The sequence below is a fragment of the Macaca fascicularis genome, chromosome 12, assembly GCF_037993035.2.
Source record: "Macaca fascicularis isolate 582-1 chromosome 12, T2T-MFA8v1.1".
NCBI lineage: Eukaryota > Metazoa > Chordata > Mammalia > Primates > Cercopithecidae > Macaca > Macaca fascicularis.
The window spans coordinates 129,088,845-129,105,379 of record NC_088386.1 but is presented as its reverse complement, the minus strand read 5'-3'; the positions used below and the strand labels follow the sequence as shown (position 1 = coordinate 129,105,379).

Here is a 16,535-nt window from a genome sequence, read left to right as displayed (position 1 = left end):
TGTATTTTAGTAGAGACAGGGTTCCACTGTGTTGCCCAGGTTGGTCTCAAACTCCTGAGCTCCAGCAATCTGCCTGCCTCCGCCTCCCAAAGTGCTAAGACTACAGGCGTGAGCCACCGTGCCCAGCCCCATTTTCTTTTGGTTGGACAGCTCTGGATAGGCCATAGGCTGAAGGGACCCCTGGATATCACCTGGCTGAGCATCCTCAGGACCCAGTGGGGGAGCACACAGGCTTTCTGCCCTCCAGCCCTCTCCACTGCACCTAGCTCTCCAGCCCTGCCCCTCTGCCCCCAGACTGGGAGGCCTCTTCTTTCCTTCCCAGAGGGTGACCTGGAACTGAGCAACTGGTTCCAGTCCCGACAGCCTGGTTTCAATCCCTGCCCACCACTTTCTTATCCCTGGGCCTTGGGCAAGTTATGGATCATCTCCATAGACTCTGTGTCTTCATCTGCAAATGGGAATAATAACGAGAGTCTCTGCCCGAGTATTTTGTTTGTTTGTTTGTTTTTGTTTTTTAAATTTGAGACAAAGTCTGTGTCACCCAGGCTGGAGTGCAGTGGCAAAATCGTTGCTTACTGTAGCCTTGACCTCCCAGACTTAGGTGATCCTCCCACCTCAGCCTCCTGAGTAGCTGGGCCCACAGGCATGCACTACCATGCCCAGTCTTTTTTTTTTTTGGAGAGATGGTATCTTCCTATATTGCTCAGGCTGGTCTCAAACTTCTGGTCTCAGGAGATCCTCCCACCTTGGCCTCCCAAAGTGCTGGGATTACAGGCATGAGCCGTCGTGACTAGCAGGGTATTTATATTAAATGAGATGATACAAAGCATTTAGCACACAGCCTTGCTTAGGGCACACTCTTAGAGAGGCCTTGGTTGTTCTAAGGATTTTTTTTTTTTTTGGAGATGGTATCTCATTCTGTCACCCAGGCTGGAGTGCAGTTTCACAATCTCAGCTCACTGCAACCTCCGCCTCCCGGGTTCAAGCGATTCTCCTGCCTCAGCCTCCCAGGCAGCTGGGATTACAGGTGCATGCCACCACACCCAGCTAATTTTTGTATTTTTAGTAGAGATGAGATTTCACCATGTTGGCCAGGCTGGTCTCAAACTCCTGACCTCAAGTGATCCACCTGCCTCGGCCTCCCAAGGTGCTGGGATTATAGGCGTGAGCCACTGCACCAGCCAGGACTAATGTTTTATCAGCCAACCAGCATTTGCTCTTCCTGTCCTGTGCTAATTATGGCGCGGAGCCATTTCAGGGGAGTGGAGGAGGGAGGCTGGCCCCAGGGCAGAGAGGAGGGGAAGGAGGGGAAGGTAGGGAAGGTGTGTGTGAGCTCCACAGCCCAGAAGCTGCCCTGCAATGGTCATAAAGCTGGGACTCTGGCCAGGCCTTTCTCCCCACCCCTCAGATGCCAGTCGCACTGCCCTTCTCAGGGAGGTCCCTGACCTCTGCCCTCTGCCCACGCCACACACTCCTTGGCCAGCGCGCTCCCTCCCCGGAACTGGCTTCTTTCCCTCCTATCTGCTCACGCAGTGTGTGTCAGGTCCACATGAGCAGAGCTCCTGCCTGCTCAGAAGCTGACCCAGTGCCCAGCCCCGAGGCCAGCATGACCAGGAACTGGGGCGGGAGTTTCAGGCAAGGTCTGGCTGAGGGGGTGGTTTTATGTGGCCCCAGGAGGTCCCAGCATATTCTGCACAGCGGGGCAGGGGCCGGTGGGAGAGGCTGGAAGCCCAGGGAGCGATGGAATCCACACCCGGGTGGTTCCCGGGCAGCAGGAGGGCGTGGGCGCAGCCAGGACAGCCTCGCCAGCCCCACCCTTCCACTGTGGCAGGAAGGAAGGGGGACGAGCGGGGGTGGACACGGGCAGTTTGCGGTTTGTCAGCAGAAAAGCTGAGAGAGCTTTGCACGTTCGATTGCAGCAATTCTTCCATTTCCTGTTATCTCTAGGACTCTGTCCTATTCCTGACTCCACTGACTCCAACCACCAAAAACCACTGGCCTCACCCCTGATGCCAGCCTGGGGGCCCTGTGTGTGTCCCACCCCACGTGCACACACGCGCACACACACATACACACACACACACACACAGAGGCTCTAGCACTTATGCACATGCACTCGGACACCCACCCTCACATACCTAGACTCTCATAAACACACTCACAAACACACACGCATGGACTCACACACACATAGATACACACTCATAGATATGGGGTGGTACACTCACACATGGACTCACATACATAGACTCACATAAACACACTCACAAACACACATGCATGAACTCACACACACACTCATAGATACGGGGTGGTACACTCACCCATGGACTCACATACATAGACTCACATAAACACACACTCACAAACACATGCATGGACTCACACACACACTCACAGATATGGGTGGTACACTCACACATGGACTCACATACATAGACTATCATAAACACACACTCAAACACATGCATAGACTCACACACATAGACACACACTCATAGATATGGGGTGGTACGCTTACACATGGACTCACATAAACACGCTCACAAACACACATCCATAAACTCTCATATACCTACACAGGCTCACACACTCACATGCACGCTCTCATTCACACAAACTCACAGACACAGACCTACTCACACACACAGGCTTGCACCCCTACACTCATAAAGAGTTCTTGCCCTTGTTACTGCTCTCTGAAGCCAGAGACTCTCCACTGACACCAGCGTTTCCGGATCCAACCTGGTGTACAGGGACCGAGGGCGGGAGCCAGCCACCTCCCACCTGTGCTGGTAAGGAAGGTCTCACCGGAACACAGCCACTCCCATTCGCTTTCTGGGTGGACTATGGCTGCTTTCCCGCCAGAAAGGCAGAGAGTAGTGTTGACTGGCCTGCAGAGTCTGAAATACTTACTATCAGGCCCTTCCCTTTCCTGCAAAAGTTGGCCAATCCCTGTTTTAGGTTCTCGCTACCTAAAATGGGTCCCACGGGCTGACCAGCAGTGCTGAAGTCACCTGGGAACCTGTCAGAAACTTGGAACCCTGGGTTCCACCCAAGATCTACTGAGTCAGAACCTGCATTTTAGCTAGATCCCTAGGAGCGCTGGTGTAGACCCTGAGTGAGTTTCAGCCAGGGAGACCAACCACCCCTATTTGCTGAGGACTGAGGGGGGAGCTGAGAACGTGAGACTCTGGAACCACTGGTGGGATCAGGATGGCATGGTCACATGAGTTGAGGCAGAGGGTATGGGAGGAACACAGGGTCCCCGCCCTGCTCGCTCACCCAGTGTGTTTGCGATGCCTGTCTTCACGTTGTTAGTACAGATGTGGCTGATCCGGTTCTCGTGCTCAGGCTTGGCCAGCACCACGATGCGGATGTTCCAGAGCGTGTGGATGGCGACCTGGTGGGAGAACAACGTTGCAATACTCGGCCCTTAAGTGTAGGGTGTGAACCAGGGCACAGTGATTCACACCCAGCCCCAGTCCCAGCCCCTGGGTGTGGGGTACCCCGTCTGTAATCCCAACCCTTCGGGGGACTCCCAGCGATGTGTGATAGGTGAGACAAAGCATCCTAAAGATGAGAACCGGGGCTGACCAAGGGTGGGAAGATAGAGGACTCAGTGGTTTTCAGCAATACCCCATGGATCCCATTTATTTCTGAATATAGACGCACCTCTCAGTGGGGGCCCCCAGACATCCTTGAAAACTGAGAGCTGATAGGCTGAGCCTGCCCTTGCCTCTGAGACAGCCCAGCTGTGCAAAGCTTCCGTCCCGGAACCCCACCCGGGGCACCACCAGCTGCTCACTGTTTTAAACGTCATGCTGGTGATTTCTTGCAGGGAGTGTTTGAGGATCTCCAGCCACTCCTTCTCACTCAGGGGGTCTTCCTGGGTGCCGATCACGTAAATGTCATGGGGGATGTAGTCGGCAGAGTCGTCCCGTGTCTTTCCCTGCCCCTTGGAGAGAAACCAGGACGTGATCTTCTTGGGAGGGGGGGCGTTACCTTCAACAGCAAAACCCAACACCAAGTGAGTCAAAGGCACATCGAGTCAAAGCATTAGGAGAATTCAAAACAGAGGGTGGGAGTGTGAGGGAGGTCACATCGTCACACAAGACCATCCAGGCAGCCCAAAGAAATGCCTGCGATGGAGGCCTGGGCGCCAACCTCACCCAGGGTGTCGGTGAGGGCTAGAGCTCAGTTAAGCCTCTTTTTAAACATAATGTTAAGTTTCAAGGTATAGAAACACCAGAAGATCCCCTGATGTCAGATGCTGTCCTGCATTTTGAGGCTACGATAATTGAGTTCTGTCTCTCAAGGAACTCACATCCTATTCTCAAGACAGCCAAGGGGACTGACAAGTTTTGGATGGTGGCTTCTAACCCATTGTTGGGAGACAACAAAGGCTCCCTTACAAGGCAGATCCCAGCCCAGAGTGGAGAGATGCATGGGTGTGAGCCAGAGAAACTGGAGAGCATAGAAACTCCTCTGCATTCCCATTTCAAAACTGAGTTGAAGCAGCTCAATCAAGAAATTTTGAACAGTTCTCCCTGCAGTGCCCTTGAAGGATGAGCAATGTTTGTTCCTCAAAGAGATGAGTTTCTTGCCTTACAAGTGCAGAGAAGCCACGCATTGGAGTAAATGGACTGTGGCTCAACGTGGGTGCTCAAACTCCCGGGCTGGTGGGTCTCGGCCCTCCTGCAGCATAGCCTCAGCTTGCTCCTTCCACACTCTTGTGTGGGAAGGGCACCCCCTGCCTTTGTGTCAAGGACATCCTGGAGCTCTACTCCAGGGCTGCTGTGGCTCTGGGACACAAGTGACATGCTGCCACTTCACTTCCAAGAGGCCCCTGCCGGCCGCTGATCACCCTCTTCCTCCCAGACTCCTCTTGGGACAAAGGGTAAGGGACACGGGATGCCCAGTGAAATTCCAATTTCGGATAAACCGGTAGTTTCTAGAATAAGTTTATCTAGATGTCTTCTATCTAATTTATTTCTACCTGAACACTTACACTAAAAAATTATTTAGTATTATTTATATTTAGTAGCGTGCATATGTTTAGTATATAAATATATAGTATATATGTTTAATACAAAATATATTTAGCATATATTTAGTATATTATTAACTGTATGCTTAAACTAAATAATATTACTTAGTATAATTTATGTTTAATATAATAATTACATTTATTTAGCATATGTTTATATACTATATATTTAGCATATGTATATACACTATATATTCAGCATAATGTCTATTTAGCATATATGTTCAGTATTTGTTTGTAGCTAAACATATACTGAAAAAATTTGTTTCTATGAAGTTAAAATATAACGGGGCATCCTTTGTCTACCTACCTACTTATCTCTCTTTCTGTCTCTCTCCTGAGAAATCTGGCAACCCTGCTCAACGGTGGACTTCTTTCTTTCAGGCCTGGGGCCCCTTAGTGAGCTGCCTAGGGCTGGCGGGGTACCCATGAGCCTCTTCACCTAGATATTCAGACTCTTTCCCTACAACTTTCCAGTTTGGACACATAGAGTAACCTACCCCAGCTGCTGTTGGGGTACAATAGTCCCAAAGCTCATTTTTCTTACCCATCATCTCAGGAAAAGGGTGGAATTCCTTAGGAAGGAGGCTGTGCTGGTAGGCTGGGGGTTGGGGACAGGGCCCTGGGGCAGGAAGGAAGGGGACATGGATGTTGTCACTCCACCCCACCTTGAGGATGCCTGAGTCAGGGAAGCAGAAGCAGAGGGGGCGACTTCAGGGAGGGGGCACGCGGACCCACCCATGTTCCAGGTGCCGATGAAGATGGTGATCATGTCGGGCTCCGGCTGCTCTGAGTGCTTGTTCTTCATCTGCTGCAGTAGCTGGCAGAAGCCTTCTCTCTTCTAGGGATGGAAGGGCAGACAGACTTAGAAAGGCCTCTGCCTCCCTGCACATGACACTTTGCAAAGGACTTGGTCAGCTTCAAGAAAACTGAGAGGAGCGTAAATCAGTATGAAGTTCCAGGACAGCAACCTGGAAACATGCGTCCAAGTCGTAAGCGAGTGGCTTCTGGCCCAGACATTCCCCTGCAAGGCTGTGACTTTAATAAGGTAATCAGGAGCTGCACAGAGGTCCAACCCTGTCTCGGCTCTGCAGCACATGCCTCAGTACAGAAAAAAATCAGAAACAACCTTACTGTCCAGCCTTAGGAGATTCATTAATAACGTATTAGAGGGCCAGGCACGGTGGCTCACGCCTGCAATCCCAGCACTTTGGGAGGCCGAGGCGGGTGGATCACCTGAGGTCAGGAGTTCGAGACCAGTCTGACCAACATGGTGAAACCCCCATCTCTACTAAAAATACAAAATTAGCCAAGCGTGGTGGTGCACGCCTGTAATCCCAGCTACTCGGGAGGCTGAGGCAGAAGAATTGCTTGAACTCAGGAGGTGGAGGTTGCAGTGAGCCAAGATCGCATCATTGCACCCCAGCCTGGGTGACAGAGCTAGATTCTGTCTCAAAAAAAAAAAAAAAAAAAAAAAGTATTATTGACCATCCATAAACTGGAATATCATAGTGTTTAACAAGTGTGATCCAGAACTATCTTGCCAACAAGGACAGATGGCCACAATATATATTGTTAAGTATGAAAATCTAGTTGACAAATGGTATGAATAGCATCACTGCATTTTTAAGAAAACATTTGGGCCTGGCACAGTGGCTCATGCCTATAATCCCAGCACTTTGGGAGGCTGAGGCAGAAGGAATCGTTTGAGCCCAGGAGTTTGAGACCAGTCTGGCAACATGGGGGAACCCTGCCTCTGCAAAAAATAAAAAAATTAGCCAGGTATGGTGGTGCATGCCTGTAGTCCCTCCCAACTTAGGAGGCTGAGGTGAGAGGATTACTTGAGGCCAGGAAGTTGAGGTTGCAGTGAGCCATGATCTTGCCACTGCACTCTAACCTGGGCAACTGGACAAGACCCTGTCTCAGAAAAGAAAAGAAAGAGAAAAAGAAAGAAAGAAGGGAACGAAGAAAGAAAGAAAGAAAGAGAAGATTAAAAAACATCTGGAAGGGGCATAGTCCCAGATTAACTCGTGGTATATGGGTGTTTTTATTTTAAACATTTGCTTGTTTGTGTTTGCCATGTCTTCACCAAGGAGAATAGATTACTTATGTAATGAAAGAAAATTTAAATTAAAGAAACTAATTAAAAAGAAGAGAAGACACGAAGGCTTTCATAGCCTCCTCAATATTTTTCGCCTATTTTTCTGGGGTACCCAGTGGGGTACCAAGCAGCCTCAGTTGGCCCTCTCTTAGCACGCAATCAACAGAGCAGGCTGACTTTAACAAAGCTACACAAAATTTCAGATTGTAACATATGACATGACCAGTGTTTGACTATTTCAACCTGCAAAGACAGAAATTTTACGTGATTCAACCTCATAATTGCAAATCTCAGTAAGTCCTCCCTGAAGACACCAGCTCACAAAGATGTCACAGTGACACCTTTACTGTAACCTGCCTCGAGTTGAGAGTGGCTCACGATTCATTGCCTCCATTTATTCCTGTGCCTCAGTCCTTGTGAGGTCACAGCAATGGGGCAGAGCTGGTGTTTGGACCTATGCCCAGGTGCTCAGAAAGCATTCCAGCCTGGCGGTCTTTCTCTCCATCTCCTACCACCTGTCTGGGCCTCATTCTCTTGTTTCTCCCAGACCCTTCCCTACTACTCCTGATGGCTCTGGACGCCTTAGACCTCCCACCAGCCCACCCCGGATGCTTTGGAGGTGAAAGTAGGAGCGGGGACTGGGCATTCAGTGGGGAGCTATCACTGTGGGCCTGCACCAGAAGCCCTTGTCCCTTGGCCTTGCTGGGGGTCCCTGATGTGAGATGTCAGCCAGCACCTGATGTGATGGACAACCTTATCGCTCTGCAATCTTTCTTTTTTGAGACAGGACCTTGCTCTATCATTCAGGCTGGAGTGCAGTGGTGTGATCACAGCTCACTGCAGCCTCGAACAAGCAATCCTCCCACTTCAGCCTCCCAAGTAGCTGAAACTACAGGCTCATGCCACCACACCCAACTATTTTTTTTTTCTTCATAGAGATGGGGTCTCACCATGTTGCACTCTAGTCTTGAACTCTTGGTCTCAGGCAACCATCCCGCCTCAGCCTCCCAAAGTGCTGGGATTACGAGCATAAGGCACCCACCGTGCCTGGCCTAATTTTTTTGTTTTGTAGACATGGGGTCTCACTATGTTGTTCAGGCTGGTGCAATCCATTTTTACTGCTTCACATGAGCTGCACGGCAGAGAACAATGAATGAGGCCACGATGATGTGTTTTGGCCCCTGGTTCGAATTTCTGAGATGAGGGGTGAGGTCACAAAGAACCTACTCTGGGGGCACAGAGGCCCAGCCTGGGTTTCCCCAGTGGCCCACAGCACCTCTTGCCCCAGGAACCCGTCCTGGCAGGGGCATCTTTCTTCTGCAGAGTTGGGCAAAGTATTGAAATGAGTCTCTGGGTTGGAGCTCCAGTCGAGACTCAGATTTAAATCCAGGGGTGGCTCACATCTATAATCCCAGCACTTTGGGTGGTGGAGGCTGGAAGATTGCCTGAGCCCAGGAGTTCGAGACCAGCCTGGGAAACACAGCAAGACTCTGTCTCTACAAAATATAAAAAATTAGCTGTTGGTGTGTGTCTGTGGTCTCAGCTACTCAGGAGGCTGAGGTGGGTCAGGGGATCCCTTGAGCCCAGGAGGTGGAGGTTGCCGTTAGCTGTGATCATGCCACTGCAGTAGCCTAGATGATAAAGCAAGACTCTGTCTCAAGTCAGTCAATCAATCAATCAATCAATCAATCCATCCATCCATCCATCCATCCAGGAGTGTCCCAAAAGTTTCCCAAGCCCAGCCCAGGGAAGCTAAAAGCCTTCCCTCCAGGTGTGGGGCTGAGTTAGATGTGGGTGATAAAGGATGTGGCCTCGAGGCTGGGAGGCAGCTGGGCGAAGTGGGAAGCCTCCCTGCTCCTGAGACAGTGACAGCTCAAATCCAGGCCGACCTGGAACATGGTCCTCAACTTCTCTAAGTTCACCTTTCCCAGGTATGAAATGGGTTGTTCTGGGAACTGAGTGAGCTAATGATGCACACTCCCTGGCACACAGCGAGCCTCAAAACGCATGTGTCCCCTCCCTACCTCACAGCCCATTTTAGAAGTTTGCTGTCACTTACTTTGGAGTCAGCAAAAACATATTCCTTCCGCAGGATCTTCTCCTTCTCTGTTTCCACCAAGATCACCAACTTATTCAGAAATTTCTGTGACTTAATGAGCTGCAGGACTTAAGAGAAAAGAAATTCATTAATTCATTCATCCACTCATTCAACCAATATGAACAGTCTCCATTATGTTCCAGGCACCTGACTATCAACTCCCATCCCTCAGCTGAGCCCAAGTTTGTGTCTGGTCTCCTAGCTCCCTCTGCTTCCAGCTGCTCTTCCCAAGAGAGGCTCATGCTTGGGGAGGGTGAGGTCTGGAACAAGCAAGAGTTGGCCTGGCCAGAGCAGAGACAGCATGATCGTCTTTTCATCTTTTTCCCTGCCTCGTTCCTTCCCCTCTCTCTTCTTCCTTCTCCTCTTCTTCTTCCTCTTCTCCCTCCCTCCTTTCTTTCTTACTCTTCCTCCTTTCCTTCTTTTGCTTTGCTTTTAATTTACATCTAAATTTGATTTTACATTTTACTGTCATCAACAATTAAAAGAGTCAAGTTGTTCTATAGGTTTTTGCAAACAATAGTCCCCCCGCAACCCAACCTCCCTTCAATGTCCAGCTCCCTGTAGGCAACCAATTTCAACTCTCTTAATGGATTCTTTTGGAATTTTACTGTTTCTTGAAAAAAAAAAAGCTTAAATTGCTACTTTCTAATGTTTCAGTTTTCATTATGTCCTAATACATTTTTGACTGTCCACTATGGAAGATGAAGGTTTAACTTTCTTTCACACACACAACCTGCTTCCCAGCCTTGACTCCCTGCCAATGCATAATTTCAGTCCCCACATCATCCTTCTAACAATTATATCATAATTTTGGCCAGATAAGTACTCAGTGTTTGTTATTCTGATTATAGAAATGCTATTGACAGACCAGCCCTGATTGTTTCTCTTTTTCTAGACAACTTTTTGTTATTCCTGGAGTTAGTAATTGCCATACTTTTTTTATGGTTTCTAATTCTTCCCCAGTTTGTAACTCTCTTTTCCATGTGACCAAATACTTTCATCAGTTTCTTTGTCCTGAGGGAGCCTCTCCCAGAGCCTCTGGGTCTTCTCTGGACTGGTGACCTCTAGGCCTGAGGCACAGCCTTTCCCTTGGGGCCTTCATAATCCAGGAATACATTTATTTCTCTCTCTCTCTCTCTCTCTCTCTTTCATATTAAATCCCATTTCTTGGACCCCATGTCTTCCTCTTCTTGATTTACACCCTCATTTTGGCAGAGCAACATCTCTAGTAGCTTTCCAAGAAAGGAAGAATGGGTGATACATTTTTAGAGGCCTTGTGTGTCTGAAAATTCGACCCTCACACTTAACTGACAGAACTCCAAATTTGAAATAATTATCCCCCAGACTCTGGAACCTTGTTTCGGGATTGCTGGAGAAACAATGCTGTTCTGATTCTCTTGTTCAGAAAAGAGTTAGGACAGCAGGTCTGAGACTGCTGTCCTTGGAAGGGCTTGCTTGAAAGGTTGGCTTTTTGCTGTCATCTGGGAACTTAAATTTCGGAAGGGCTCCCACCATTCCCAGAGCTGATGAGTGGCTTGCTGTGCCTTACATTGTTTGTACAAACAAGATGGTTTATGCTGAGCACCTGTTTTCCTTTGGGGAGTCTGGAATCTGGGTACCTGCCAGGTAGAGGGTGTCTACGTGACCAGTCCCCAGTTAACAACCACATTTCACACATGTTGTCACACCTCACTGGGGGAGGAGGGAAGTGTGTCCTATGTGACTCCACAGAAGAGTTGAGCCACTCCTAATGGTGGCTCGCTGTACTTGGAAGCGTGGGCCGGGCGCGGTGGCTCATGCCTGTAATCCTAGCACTTTGGGAGGCTGAGGCGGATGGATTGCCTGAGCTCAAGAGTTCAAGACCAGCCTGGGCAACATGGTGAAACCCTGTCTCTACTAAAATACAAAACAAAAAATCAGCCAGGCATGGTGGTGGGTGCCTGTAGTCCCAGCTACTCAGGAGGCTGAGGCAGGAGAATTGCTTGAACCTGGGAGGCAGAGGTTGCAGTGAGCCAAGATCATGCCACTGCATTCCAGCCTGGCGACAGAGTGAGACTCCATCTCAAATAAAAAAAGAAGAAGGAAGCGTGAACCTGGCACTCTGGCTCAGCACACCCACACACCTGGCCCCTGCCCAGTCTCGGCCTTGTCTGAGCCCCAGCCGCCTAGCCATCTCACCAGCCACACTGGCTCCTGTCTTGGAACTGTGCCCAATGGCCCCTTTCCCTGGTTTGGGCACAGTCAACATCTTCCTAACACTCAGACTCTTAGAAGCTTGTGCCTGGTTTCTTCCAGACTTCACCCCACGCTTGTGTCTTTTCCCGCGGCTGATTTTGCTCTGTATCCTTTCAATGTAATACGTCAGATCTGTGAAGATGATCGCCGGCTGGGTCCTGCGAATTCTCTGAGGGAATCACAGAACCTGGGGGTGGTCTTGTGGGGCCCCTGACACAGGGTGTAATCTGTCTTTTGCTCTGAACATTTTTAGGCTCTTTTCCTGGAGCCCAGCGCTGTGAGACTTTCCGGGGTTGTGTGGGCCTCCTGTGTTGTGTGAGCACTTGGCCATTTTCAACCTGGAGGCAAGTGTTACTCTGTTCTGAGACTCTTTCCTGAATTCTTTAATAAATTTTCTCACTCTGTTTTCTCTTACTGACACTTATTATTTTGAATTGGGCCTCCTGAACTAGTCTTCTTCTTCTTTTTTTTTTTTTTTTTTGAGATGGAGTCTTGCTCTGTTGCCCAGGCTGGAGTGCAGTCGTGGATCTTGGCTCAATGCAACCTTTGCCTCCTGGGTTCAAGCAATTCTCCTGCCTCAGCCTCCTGAGTAGCTGGGATCACAGGTGTACGCCACTACACCCGTCTAATTTTGTATTTTTAGTAGAGATGGGGTTTTACTATGTTGGCCAGGCTGGTCTTGAACTCCCAACCTCAAGTGTTCCACCTGCTTCGGCCTCCCAAAGCACTGGGATTACAGGTGTGAGTCATTGCACCCAGCCCTGAACTGGTCTTTTAAATTGTAAAAATCTTGCCTCTCCTATTTGCCATCACTTTTTCCTTTTGTTTTGCCTTTTGGGAACTTTTGTGAACTGTATCTTTCTACCCTTCCATTGGGTTCTTATCTTTTTTAATTACTGCTATAATTTTTTTTATTGCCCCAGAGTTGTCCTTCCTTTCACTTTCCCCTTCTTCCCCCTTCTCTCTTCCTCCTCCTCTTTTTTAACTTCCATTTTATTCTCTTACTATTCCTTTCTAGATATAATTCTGTTATTCCACAGGCCCATTTCTTTTTAACTATATAATTTGATCCCTCTGAGGCTGGGTGCAGTGGCTCACGCCTGCAATCCCGGTGTGGCAGGCCAGGCCTCCCTCACGCAGGCCTCCATAACAACTGTTTCAGTACCGGCTGAGTGGTTAAGTTAAATATTAAAAGCCAGTGCCCTTATGCAAAGGCTGGAATGTACCAAAAGCCCATCAAAAGCTTTGCCTAGGCAAGGAATTCTTAACAGGACCCATTTAGGATTTAACAAGTTTATTGGAGGTCTGAAGGAACTCCACAAACCTCCGTGATGTAGCAGGAGATAAGATAAGGGTAATCACCCCAGCACCTGGACCCATTTAGATGAAGTAAATTTATTGATGCTCCAGAGGAAGGTCTTCAGGACTCAGACCTTAGTTATAAATTAAAAGAAGTTAGTCACTTCTTTTAATTTATATAATGTATAAATTATATGTATACATGTATAAATCTTTCGATGAATACACACTTACATATAGACATACAGCTGAGAAGGTATATAAGCTCTGTAAAACTTTGTAATTTGGAGTCGGTCTGGTGATAATTTCCAGGCCTTCTCCCTGTAACCAGTTACAGAAAATAAAAACTCTCTTCCTCAGTAACAAGATGTTCATCTGCATCTTGTTATTGGGCCACAAGGAATAGCAGCCCGACCCTATTTGGTCCAGGAACACCAGCACTTCGGGAGGCCAAGGCAGGCAGATCATCTGAGCTCAGGAGTTTGAGAGCAGCCTGGCCAACATGGTGAAACCTCATTTCTACTAAAAATACAAAAATTAGCCAGGTGTGGTGGTGCATGCCTATAGTCCCAGCTACCTGGGAGGCTGAGGCACGAGAATCACCTGAACCCGGGAGACGGAGGTTGCTATGAGCTGAGATCGCACCATCGCACTCCAGCCTGGGCCACAAGAGTGAAACTCAGTCTCAAAAAAAAAAAAAAAAGATTTTGATCCCTCCAAGTGTTTTGTCTTTGTGTCCCCTGTCTCCTGTCCCCAGCTTCCCTCCAGTGTCTGGTGATCCTTGGCTGTATCTGTGTCCAACAGTGAGATGGGGTGTGTCGAGCAGGGCTTCTCCACAGGGTGGTCTGATGGGCTGAATCCTGGGGAAACTGCGTGATGGCAACACCTTTCTGTATTTGCCCCTGGGCTGATCAAGGTTCCCCGAGAAGACTTCTAACTCCTGCCTGGGGAGGGTGGGGCTGAGCCAGCCGCATCCTGGGAGCTGGGCAGGGAAGAAGGCTGTGGTCTCAGCACTCAGCAAGTGACCGTCCCTTAGTCCTCTGTTTTTGGTAGGTTCTCCTGCCTGCAGCAGGCCTGGCATCTCCCAGCCCTTCACCTTCTCCAAAGAAGAATATCCAATCTTCTGCCAAAGGAATGAGGAGGAGCCACTGGCTACACAGAGTGGAGGGGGATTCTGTTGGGCTGAACTCTCTTTAAACAGACTTCCATCTGATCCTGCTCCGTATAACCCCACCTTCACCCCACTTCTCGGGGTCCCCGAGGCTCTTAGCTCCTGAGCCCTTTGTGGGTTTTGTGTGAGTCAGTGTCTCCGTTTTTCCTTCCACCTGCTTAGGGTTTCGTTTTTTGGTTCCTATAAGTGACTCTTGCTATCCATCTCGTTTCCGGCTTTCAGAACGTTGTTGCTTTCCCGTTCTCTCTTTCCCTATGGGTTTTGCCTTCCAGAAGGAAGATGGTGACAGAACAAGCAAGCATTCAACCATCACTTTGAGCTGGAAGCCTCCCCAAAGGGAAATCACATCAGCCTCGTCTGCACCTCAGTAAGTATCCCACGATCCGATTCCTACCACTGCTAACCAAATGCCCTGAGACTTTTCCAGTCTGCTGTGATCAGGCCATGTCTCCTTCCCCTGAATTTCCAGTCTGCTGTGATCAGGCCATGTCTCCTTCCCCTGAATTTCCTTGCCATCTGTTTGCAAGGACTGTGTGGTTGCCTCCAGGATGTGACATCTTGTTTGATCAGGGTTATTATTCCATCGGGGTCAGTCAGCGCCGCACCTTCCCAGTGAAATAACACTAGAAGTTCCTTTTCCCTTGTCCTGCTACATGGTATCCATCAGTGGGTGCTGGCTGGTCTACCTCTGAAACATTCCCACTCCATTCGCCTTTTCCCATCTCCAGCTGCCACCGCCTCTTGCCTGGCTGCTATCATGGCCTCCTAATTGGTGTCCCTGCCTCCACTCTTCCTCTCTTCCCATAGTTTGTTCTCAGTACAGCAGCCAGAGTTATCTTTTTGAGGTGGGATCACGCCACCCCCCAGCTGGAAACCTCCTAATGGTGGCTTGCTGCATTTGGAAGGAATGTAAGCCCAGTACTCTGGCTCAGCAAACCCACATGCCTGGCCCGTGTCCAGCCTCAGCCTCGTCTGAGTCCTGGCTGTCCAGCCGTCTCACATGCCATACTTGCTCCTGCCTTGGAACTGAGCCCAGTGGCCTCTTTGCCTGGGTTGGGCATAGCCAGCATCTTCCTGACACTCAGGTCTCGGTTTAAATGGCACAGCATGTCCTCAGAAAGGCTTTTCCCTATTATTATCATATTTTTCTATTTAAATCCCCAGCTCTAGAGTTTATCATTCCCTGACACATTCCTGGTTCGTATATTTGTGTGTTTGCTTATTTTCTCCTTTGCCCTGACTTGAATGCAACTTTCCTGAAAGCTAGGACCCCGGCTGGCTGGTTCACCTCCGCATCCCAAAGCCTGGCATGTGCATAGCAGGTACTCAGAGCATGACTATTTTATGATTTCAACATACAGCAACTGGCTGTTCCCTATGTGTAGAAGGCCATGATGCCAAAGCTATTCATGAACATGGTGATCAAAATAGGGTAAGGAAGCTCCAACTCTTGCAACCACAGATTCCCTCCAGGCGAGCGCCACTCTATCATAATAACCATGGCTGGAAACTCACCATGAGCCAGACTCTGCACTAAGGACACACCTTACCCCATTAACTCTCACAGCAACCCCTGTAGGAACCCCTGTCTTGTGGAGGCATCACTGAGGCTTTGAGGAGTTAAGTAGCTTACTTGAGATCATACTATTAGCAAGTCAAGGAACCAACACGTGCATCCAGTTTACCTAGAGCCCCCACTCCTGAACCACACTGCCTTTCAGCACCAACTATAAAGAAGCCACTTAAACATGCATCCATGAGAACTGTATGATCTCACCTGGTTTAGGACACATTCGCTCATTCATACATAGATTCATTCATCCTTGCCTTCATTCTCTCATTCATGCGTGCGTTCATTGATTATTACGTTCATTCTCATTCCTGTGTGTGTTCCTTCATTCTTGCATTCATTCACTGATTCATGCGTGCATTCTCTCAACATCCATTTACTGATTACTTACTCTGTGCTAAGCACTGTTTTGGCTCTGGGATTTAGTGGTTAACAACAACCAAAAAATCCACATCCCAGCCTTTGTGAAGCCCACATTAAAGGGAGGAGACTGAACTGGGATTCACGATGGATGACAGTTGCAAGTGCCTCAGGCAACTGGCAATCCCTGAGCACGCACTTGCTGAGCCCCAGGGCCCAAGCTGGGGCCTGCAAACTCCAGGGTGTATAAAGGAAAGAGCTTTCCCTTTTCAGGGGGAGGGCGTTTGTGAGCAGTCAATTGTGCTCTGATGTGACAGGTGTCACCACAGAGAGGAAGTCAGGCTCCACCATCCTGGATTGGCAGGAGGACTGGAGCCAGGTGGGCACAGTCCCGGAGAGTGGGCTGGCAGTCTGTGGGCATCCACACTCTTCAGGGCTCACGAACCTTCTCTGAAATAGCGCATTATTATTATTATTATTTAATTTTTAGAGATGGGGTCTTGCTATGTTGCTCAGGGTGAACTCAAACTTCTGGCTCCAAGTGATCCTCCCACCTCAGCCTCCCAAGTAGCTGAGAATACAGGTGCTTGCCACTGCACCCACGCATAGCTATTCTTAATTAGAGCTGGGTTTTCTTAGGGCCAGTGATCT

At 49.1% G+C, this 16,535-nt stretch overlaps 1 protein-coding gene across 3 annotated transcripts in view; it reads right to left on the bottom strand.

Annotated features, from left to right (window-relative positions):
• Nucleotides 1–16,535, bottom strand: part of INPP5D (inositol polyphosphate-5-phosphatase D) — a 153,674-nt gene that overhangs the window by 41,738 nt on the left and 95,401 nt on the right. For all 3 annotated transcript variants that reach the window (XM_045367920.2, XM_045367922.2, XM_065526265.2), the window contains 4 exons: nt 9,211–9,317; nt 5,789–5,891; nt 3,809–4,005; nt 3,286–3,403 (listed from right to left, as the gene is read on the bottom strand). In XM_045367920.2, coding sequence (XP_045223855.2) covers nt 3,286–3,403; nt 3,809–4,005; nt 5,789–5,891; nt 9,211–9,317 — 525 coding nt within the window. The remainder of the gene's footprint in view (nt 1–3,285; nt 3,404–3,808; nt 4,006–5,788; nt 5,892–9,210; nt 9,318–16,535) is intronic.